Raw genomic sequence first — 10,000 nt, forward strand, 5'->3', positions numbered from 1 at the left:
GCTCCGGTGGCGTAGTGGATAGAGTGGATAGATATTGGCTCCGGCCTTCGTTGCAGTGGTCGCGGGTTCAAATCCGACCCGTGGACCTTTACTGCAGGTCATCCCCCCTCTCTCTCTCTCTCTGTCTGTCTCCCCATTTCAACTCTGTACTGTCTAATAAAGTTTGAAAATGCCAAAAATTAATCTTTAAAGAAAAAAAAACTGTGAGTGAAGTCAAGTTGTCATAAATAGCACAAACACACACACACACACACACACACACACACTCACACACACACACACACACACACACACACTCACTCGCTCACTCGCTCATTCAAATTCTCACTCACTCACATTTAAAATCTCACATCTTTTGTTTTAGTAGAGTCTGAGATATGTCCGAGGTATTTTCTTGATATAACAGCTGTTGGCAATGTGACTATAGCTCAGATTCTTTTTCCCCTCTGTCAGCTCCCGTTGTCCAGGAGACCGCTCGATCACCGCTGTGCATACATTTGCATATTAACGAGCTCAGCTGTTTCACTAATTGGAAGTCTGTTCTCACTGATTGGTTGGTTCACGTATATTGTGATTACGCGGCAAAAGTATGTAAAAAAAAATTGGAAATTTTAATGTGAGATTTCCTTCACAAGCATCTAGTTTTTTCATCTCACCTGCACACTTTTTTTTCTTTAAAAATAATTTTGTTTGGGGGCGCCCTTAGCTCAGTTGGTAGGGCGTCCCCCCCATGGGCCTCGGCCAGCAGCGGACCCGGGTTCGATTCCAGCCCGCGGTCGTTCTCTGCATGTCACTCCCCTCTCTGCCCCATTTCAACTCTGTCTCTACACTATCAATAAAAAGAATAAAAATGCCAAAAAAAAATATCTTTAAAAATAATTTTGTTTGTATATTTATTTATATGTGTTATATTTGCGTTGCCTAGGTTTTTTGTTGTTGTTCTGATTGTGCAAATAAATTAAAATCAAAATTTAAAATCCTATTGTATGTGATTGAAGGGGAAATATGGACAGAAAATGTCAGCCTCACACCTGACATTGTTAGATCTTAACAGTCTGTGATGTTCAGTGAATCGAAAGGTGTTGTTTTCACGCACGCGCACGCGCACGCGCACACGCACACACACACACACACGCACACACACACACACACACACACACACACACACACACACACACACACACACAGTAGCCGGCTGGCTGTTCGTGAAGCCATTTTCCCTCAACCAAGGCTACTGTGGGGCGGATAAAATGATGATGGATTTCTTCCTGTAGTGGTGTTGACCATCAGAGCAAAATGGCGGCTTGTTTTCCCCTTTTTTTCTCAGTGAATGCCATCTACACCTAAGATTTTTTGGCATTTACTAGCATCTGCGCCTCACTGTTATGCTAATGAACGCATTTCAAATTCATGTTACATCATCTACAGCTGTGGAAAAAATTAGGTGAGCCACTCCAATTGTTTCTCAAAGCGACATCTATTCAGTAGTTGATGGAAATGCTCTAAATAGCAATATCTTTATGGAGAATTTGAGATAAATGTTGTCAGCAGTCTATAAAATGTTCATTGTACTCAAACACATACTTATTTAGTTCATAATGTATTCGGCAAATAACGTTCACATCGTCTTTTTTTTTTTTTTTTTAATAAAAGGTTCTTCTTTTTTTTTTTTTTTTTAAGATATTTTTTGGCTTTTTCATGCTTTATTGATAGTGTAGAGACAGAGTTGAAATGGGGCAGAGAGGGGAGTGACATGCAGAGAACGACCGCGGGCTGGAATCGAACCCGGGTCCGCTGCTGGCCGAGGCCCATGGGGGGGGACGCCCTACCAACTGAGCTAAGGGCGCCCCCCACATCGGCTTTTATCGCATAAGAATTTAACCCATTGAGAGAAAAAGCAGATGAGATCGAACTTACAAACTTTGTGGTGATATTCACGAAATTTGAATTGAATTTTGAATATATATAAGGCATTTCCCACTTATATAAAACCTTGTGTATGAAAACAAACGTATTGTTAAACAGTATAATAGTGGATCTGACCATTTTAAAACATATTAAAGTGAATAGGAACACAAGATCGTAAAGGGTAAAGAAGGGTACAGTAATCAATTTTCATCTAAATGCATAGAGTGAGTAATCCACCCTGCATATTCTCAACTCAATACAGTTATATATTGATTCTTCCATATTCTATTCCATATGTAATATGAACCACAGCAATTCCACAGTAATACAGTATTAGAAATCAGAAAAGCTATCGGACCACACACACACACACACACACGCACACACACACACACACACACACACACACACACACACACACACACACGCACACACACACACAACCCTTCCCCCATATAAAGCAGCAGCCCTAATCCTGAACCCGGCCAGCTGATGGGATCTATTCATTTATTTATTTTTAACTCAAGCTTTTCCCAGCATAGATGAGGATGTTTCGATGCACAGATGTTGTGTGTGGTGACGTTGACATGCATTGGTGCACACACACACACACACACACGGACACACACACACGCGGACACTCACTCACTCACTCACTCACTCACTCACTCACTCACTCACTCACTCACTCACTCACTCACTCACTCACTCACTCACTCACTCACTCACTCACACACATACACACACACACACACTCACCCCCCCACCCCCCCCCCCCCCACACACACACACACAAACACAAACACACATTCACTCTCTCTCTCTCTCTCAAACACACACCCACACACACACACGTTTTGATGCACAGATGTTTGCTGTGTGTGTGGTGACGTTGGTATGCATTGGCAGGAGAATCCCATTGAGCCGGACCCACTCTGGGGCTTACAACATATTTTCATAAACGATTCACTTAATCCGTTTGACTTGTGACCCCCACCTAGATTCATCACCAGACCATAAACCCTATTGGATCTGGTATTGAGGAGAGGCATCGCTGTAGTGTGTGTGTGGTTAAAGCACTGGATGGTAATAATAATAATAATAACGATAATATATTCGATTTATATAGCGCTTTTCTCGCACTCAAAGCGCTTAAAGGTAGGTCATATAGCCATGAGAGTGACCGTCAATATGCAATGGGAGGGGGGAGAGTGTGTGTGTGTGTGTGTGTGTGAGGGGGGGGGCATAATATGAAAAATAATCCATATACTGTACAGTTTGGTGTTTGCAATATACACTGCTTTTACTGACAAATATGAATTCTTATAATATTTTGTGAGTGAGTGAGTGAGTGAGTGAGTGAGTGAGTGAGTGAGTGAGTGAGTGAGTGAGTGAGTGAGTGAGTGAGTGAGTGAGTGAGTGAGTGAGTGAGTGAGTGAGTGAGTGAGTGAGCGAGCGAGTGTGTGTGTGTGTGTGCGTGTCTTTGTCTGTGTCTGTGTGTGTTCAATTTGCACAATAAAAGGAAAACCTAAAATCTCCCAACACAAAAACCAAATCTTAGCAAACAGCTTGGCAGAAGAACGGAACGTTTCCTCGTAAAATTCTCTTGTTAAGAATAACAACGTTTCTCTGGTTTCGATTCTTGCTCTGAGTCTTTCCACATGTTCCTGGTGAATTGAGCCCTACGATAAATCTAGAGTTTACAGCAGCCTTTAACGTTATGTAACAGAACATTTGACTGTACGTTATTTGCCTCGTATAATCCACTGTGGAAGCTGTACAATATATAAATGATTGGTTAATCCATGCAAATGAATGACCCTGATGTAGCCTAATGCACCTGCATATCTCTCAAATGTTATTCAATGTTTTGTTAAATTTACTTTTTTCAATAATATTGTAGATGTCTTTTGATTTGATTTTCTTAATTTGCCCCTTGGAAAATGTTGTTTAGCTGTTTTCTTTGTTTTATTTCTAAGCTATCACAAGAAAAGTAATTTCCTGATGGTAGTAGTAGCGTGTGAAAGACATGTCCACGTTCAGTTTTGACAAATTATTGGGAATCAGAATGTTAACAGCCCAATTCTACAGATGTAAGGAATCGGGTCTTGTCAGGAACAACAATGCATGACAGTTCATTGCTTAATCTTTTGTAGTGTGACATAGTGGATGACAACGGAAGGACATCTGGGCCACCTCACAGCGTCCTGAGCGAAACATTGGTTGCGTTCCGAATCGCATACTTTCTACTATATAGTATGTAGAAAAAAGATTTAGGATGTCCCGATTCTTGTGGCCAGATTTAGGATGGTTAGAAGTACCCGGATGTCCTACTTCATGCGGCCAAGATTGTTAGTGTTGAAAAGTGCATCCTATTTGGGCGATTCTGACCCACAATCCAGTGCGCACGTGAAGTGACGTAACATCGACGAAGCCTACATATGAAAACAAACGGGGATGCGACGGATATAAAAGCAAGAGGCAATATCAAGGCGTAATGATGAAATAAGAAAGTAAAGTATGTCCCAATAGTATGCCTACTGCATCCTAACTAGATTATTGTTATCATCGGATGTAGTATGTAGAATAGAAAAAAGAAAGAGTATGCGATTCGGAACGCAACCATTGTTTTGTCTACTACGATATGTTTCATCACATTAACCAATGCATGCATGGAGCGCTACAAAACCAACATAGCGAAGTATAGAGTAGTCCTCTCGAACATATGCCTGGACAATATCTATTTTCGAATGTCCATAATAAATGCTTATTGGCACTATTTAGCACATCTTTTTGTTTATTTTGTGTTTTAACATTGCAAAGTGAAAGAAGGAATTAAGCCCTTAGTGCTTTGAAACAGAGAAAACAACAACACCACCACCCTTGTCTTTGTGATGTTATCCTACCATGACGACCACTACCTCCGCCATTGTTTGTTTACTTCCTTGTTGCCTAGCTACCCTCCCCTCCCGATGACAATGCACATGTTGTGAAAAACAAGCCGTCATTGGTCAGCCAAGTCACGACGTAAATGCATCATTCTGTAATCGCCTTTATCTGACACAGTGGGGATTGTAACAGACAAAAAAAAGTCATGTTGTCCGGGGGCGCCCTTAGCTCAGTTGGTAGGGCGTCCCCCCACCCCCATGGGCCTCGGCCAGCAGCGGACCCGGGTTCGATTCCAGCCCGCGGTCGTTCTCTGCATGTCACTCCCCTCTCTGCCCCATTTCAACTCTGTCTCTACACTATCAATAAAGCATAAAAATGCCAAGAAAATATCTAAAAAAAAAAATTAAATTAAAAAAGTCATGTTGTCCAGCCCTAGTCTGAATCTGAGAAGAAATGTTATACATTTTGTTGAGGATAAAATGCAGCAAAGATACTGCCTGTATATTTCTATATTTATCCCAACATATTATGTTTTATGTCTTGCATTTTTTTCTGTTTATTTAGGCCTTACGTAGGTGGCTCTTCAGATGTGTGTTCCTCTTTATACATTTCTCTTTCTCCTTTATTGATGTTGCATTGTTGATTCCACTCAAGAATTGCTTTGCCGACAACTGCTGCTGTAATTGTTGTGCACACATGACAACAAACGCTCTTCTATCTTGAGTGGCAGTGGCTTGTTTTCCTAAGTGAGGTGCATCATCAACACTAAGCATTAGCGTGTACTGTGGACTCTTACCTGCAGAAGACTCCCATGCTCTCGATCAGGTAGCACTGCCCGCCGTTGAAGCAGTAGCTGGGCAGCGTGTCACAGGGGGAGCGGCAAGTCCCATTGGTCATCTGTTGGTATCCCACGCGGCATCCACCCATCCCGTCCGATCCATCCACCGGTGAGGGTCCCGCGGGGGGAGCAGCCGGCCCGGGGAGGTTAGGCACCGCGGCCCCAGATCCAGGCATCGACGCCCCCCCTGGAATGAAGCTCTCTGGGACCCTTGGCTTGGAGCGAGAACCAGCGGATAACCTCAAATCGTCATCGCTTTCGTAGACATCGGTGGTGGTGCTGTAGGTGTATTCGTCCGCGGTGGGGGACACTCCATCTTCGTAAGGGGTGAGGTAGTCGTAGTTGTCAGGCATGGCCCAGGACGTCGGGTCGCCCCCCTGGAGCTCGTGGGCCAGCGACGAGGGAGAAGGAGGGTCCAGTTCCAGGCTCCGACCGCGGGAAGACGGGTCGAAGAAATCCACGTGTAGGACGTCCTGGTTGTTGGAGGAAGGGTTAGTAGCGGGGTTAGTGGGGACGTTGAGAGGGGATTTGGTGGTGGTGGTTGTAGTGGTGAAAAGGCGATCCAGGTCGAATACGGCGGTGTCTTTGGAGTGGATCCACGGAGGGTCAGTGTTTGGCAGACGCTCTTCCTCCTCATTCTCCTCCTCTTCCTCCTCAGTGGGTTCCGGAACAGGTGGGTTACCGGGCAACAGGTGTTCTGTTTCCGCCGAATCGGGGCTCAGTTGGGGAGGTGCAGCCACGCCCACCTCGTCAACAGCGGCAGGAACGACAGCTTCTTCACCACCGAACATCCCGCTGCTTTGATCGCCTTCGTCATTTTCGCCGGCGCGCGGGATGCGGCCCGCCCGAGGGGGAGGGGGGTTGGTGCTGGGGGAGTCAGTGATGGCTGAGAGGGTCATTTCGTTGGCCTTCACAGCAGCGGCGGGCTCTGGTTGTTCCTCGTTTAGCACGGAGGTAACGTTGGCAGCGCTCCCCGGCTCAGTGGCATTGGTCCCGACAGCATTTCCTACAAAAAAGACACAGAGATAAAATTGTTAGTATGAATGTATCAATTTTTAAGTCAAGTTTTAAAGCAATAGTGCGAAGCTTCTGTCGACACCATGAGGTAGTCTGAGGAAGAACATCATCCAGGTTTTTTCTTAGCAGTAGCATCAACAACTGAAACATTTTGTGGGCTCTTCTTGGGATTTTTCTGATCTCGTGCACCAGTGTCAGGAAGGTGACACCAGTTTGTAAAAGCTGACAAACTGAGAAATACAGAGACAGTTTTGTGGAGTTGATAGGTTTAATCAACTTTGTGGCAACTCGAATGGCGATGGCTTCGATGTACCCGACATTCATTCATATGAAAAAGTTACGCACTATTGCTTTAAAGCTTTTAAAGGAAAATGATGGCTTTGTTTATCTCATAGACCAAACTGTGAAGTAGAGAATAACAGCAGCAAGGGAAATGCATCTAAACTTAATGAGGCGAAAATGGTTTCACTCGGAAAATAGACCAACCGTTTTTATCGATCGGCTCACGAAAAAAAACATCTAGCTCTTAAATAGGCCAATTACAGAAGTGCTGGGCTTGTTAGGGAGATATCTACGGTTGAAAAGCAGTCGACTTCATTTGAAGCAATAATATTGTCAAGAACAGATTTAGAGAGATTGTATCAATGAAATAGATTAAGAAATTAATAGGGACTTAATTGTGAATAAATTGGAAATGCATAAAATATCCATTCAATTAAGGAAACAAGACCAAACTATCTTTAATGGCCGTTAAAGATGGTTGGAGAAATATACAGTCGCAAGGAGACAAGGTATAGTCAAATAAACACCTACATGTATTTTGGACTCTGTAGTAATGCAAGTAGGAAAGTAGACATGTTAACGAAGCAAGATAGCCAAAAATTTCAGAATTGACCAGTGCTTGAAAAAAAGTATGTTTTTCTCTGCAGTGTCTCACCCTAAAATCAATGTCAGTGGTACAAATCAATGTATGAAATCTACTATAAATAAACAGTATGTACTTATCTTCATACTGTATACACCCCAAAATCTCATCACAGGAGCTGAAAACTTAATCTAATCATCCAAGAAGTAACCGCACCAACTGAATATTAGCAAAAATTAATTAAGTAAAACTGCAACTGGGCCGTTGGACGCGACATCTGCTGTTGTTTGTTGTATGAAGACAAACATACAATCCCCAATATGTTCAGATCTTTCCAGACATTCTCCAGCCTCACACAGTATTTGTCCGTCCGCACAGTGACATCGAGTCCCTTTTTTTTTGGCATTTTCAAGCTTTATTAGACAGTACAGAGTTGAAATGGGGAGACAACAGAGAGAGAGAGATGGGGGATGACATGCAGTAAAGGTTCACGGGTCAGATTTGAACTTGTGACCACTGCAACAAAGGCTAGAGCCAATATAGTACGCGCTCTATCCACTACACCACCAGAGCCCCGACATCAACTTTTTTAACATCATGTGATAGACAGAGTGGACACGATTTGAACCCTCACGGACGGACGGACGGGTGGGTGAAAACAAATTAAAACGTGACGTGATGGTGATTGGCTGTATTCTTATCCTCTCCGGTCGATTACTTCATCCGAGGGCGGCCCCCGATGAGTCATGCAGAAAGCCGATTCCCCCCGTTTGGATTAAAGGAATAATTCACTAATGTAGCCGATACTAGAACGATGAGACGCCAGGATTAGGGATTATGGGTGGGGGTCTTTCAGGAAGAGATTTGGGGGGAGTTTAGGGAGGGGTGAGGGGGTCCCAGCAGGAGGGGTGGGGGATATGATGATGCTGAGGAGACCCAGATCCAGACAAAACAGTGTGTTGACAATTGTTTGTTTAGGAAATTTCCGACTGTCCTTGAATGCCCCTTAACTACTCATGGCGCCATTAAGAAATGAAGCTCAAAACTTAATCAAAATCTGGCATTCCACATGTCCCAAACAAAGAGCTTTGCAATCCATTTGCATGATCAAGAACAATTTTAAAATTCTGCAATCCTTAGCGACACTTGTCAGCCATATTTGTTTGTGCTGTGATGTATAGGCAGGTGGCAAAAATTAATCCGTTCAGAAACTACAGCCGGAGAAGCAGTTATCAGACGTAAGTAAAAGCATTGATCAGGAGAACAATAAAAAGGGAACTGAGGGAGGAACCACTATCCCACACACACACAAAATAATACATAGATAAACCTACAACTGCTTTAACCTCATGAAAAGGGTTCAAATCATTTCGGAAGACTGTTAACCCTCTGTATAAGGAGCTTTGGTAAACAGCTTCCTCCAAATAACATATGTGAGTTCGTCTGTGAGTCAGGATCTCTGCTGACTGAAGATAAGCCGCGACCCTCTGGGATATTCTAATCTGTTTGGTCTCTGAATGTCTCTCCCATAAGCAGTCAAGGCAAGGCAAGGCAAGGCAAGGCAAGGCAAGGCAAGGCAAGGCAAGGCAAGGCAAGGCAAGGCAAGGCAAGGCAAGGCAAGGCAAGGCAAGGCAAGGCAAGGCAAGGCAAGGCAAGGCAAGGCAAGGCAAGGCAAGGCAAGGCAAGGCAAGGCAAGGCAAGGCAAGGCAAGTTTATTCATATAGCACAATTCAGACACAAGGCCATTCAAAGTGCTTTACAGGGGCAATATTAAAATACATAATACACATTAGAAAAGCGAATTAATAGAAATAGAACATTTAAATACAATAAAATAGCAGGTTTACCATTTTAAATGGAAACAGAAAAGTCTTCAGGGAGTCTCTGTTTACGCAACCCCGAGCTTTTATTACGTATCCCGACCGACCTCCACCAAAGTTTTATGACTAAACATGACGTGACTGTCTGATTTCTGAAACAAACAGACATAAAACGAACACACCCTCACATGAAAAAAAAAAACTGGCCACGATTTAATTTACTTCAGCACTGGAAAAACTACAGCAGAGACACAGTGTAAAAAACAATATACAATGTTTTATGAGCTTGATAGGGTTCATGGCACAGCCACAAATACACAAAGTCTGATTCTAAGGCAGCCCAATCTAAGCTTAAAGGCCTACTTCACCGGTTGGAATATGAAGGTGTATTGAACTCGGAGATCCTATGTAGTAAAAATGTGCAAAAAAAAAAATTAAATCGGATCATCTTAGCCTGAGAAAAGGCAGAAAGAGTGTTTTATGGTCTCACTGTCTAACCCTACCTTTTCCTTACTGTGACATCACAGTAAGGGTTAGAATTTTTTAATTTTTTTTTTTATTATTTTTTTATTATTATTCTTCCGGACAATTACACATAATACATCATTTTCTCATTGCATATTCATACATATTACTTTGTGTTATCGTCCGAAGGGAAGCAGG

The 10,000-nt window shown here is 43.1% G+C and overlaps 1 protein-coding gene across 13 annotated transcripts in view; it reads right to left on the reverse strand.

Moving 5' to 3' along the window:
• Positions 1 to 10,000, reverse strand: part of cspg5a (chondroitin sulfate proteoglycan 5a) — a 67,958-nt gene that overhangs the window by 35,445 nt on the left and 22,513 nt on the right. For all 13 annotated transcript variants that reach the window (XM_080039394.1, XM_080039393.1, XM_080039392.1 and 10 more), the window contains exon 2: positions 5,594 to 6,641. In XM_080039394.1, coding sequence (XP_079895520.1) covers positions 5,594 to 6,641 — 1,048 coding nt within the window. The remainder of the gene's footprint in view (positions 1 to 5,593; positions 6,642 to 10,000) is intronic.

The sequence above is a fragment of the Ammodytes marinus genome (genome assembly GCF_949987685.1).
Source record: "Ammodytes marinus genome assembly, chromosome: 13".
In the NCBI taxonomy this organism is placed as follows: Eukaryota; Metazoa; Chordata; class Actinopteri; order Uranoscopiformes; family Ammodytidae; genus Ammodytes; species Ammodytes marinus.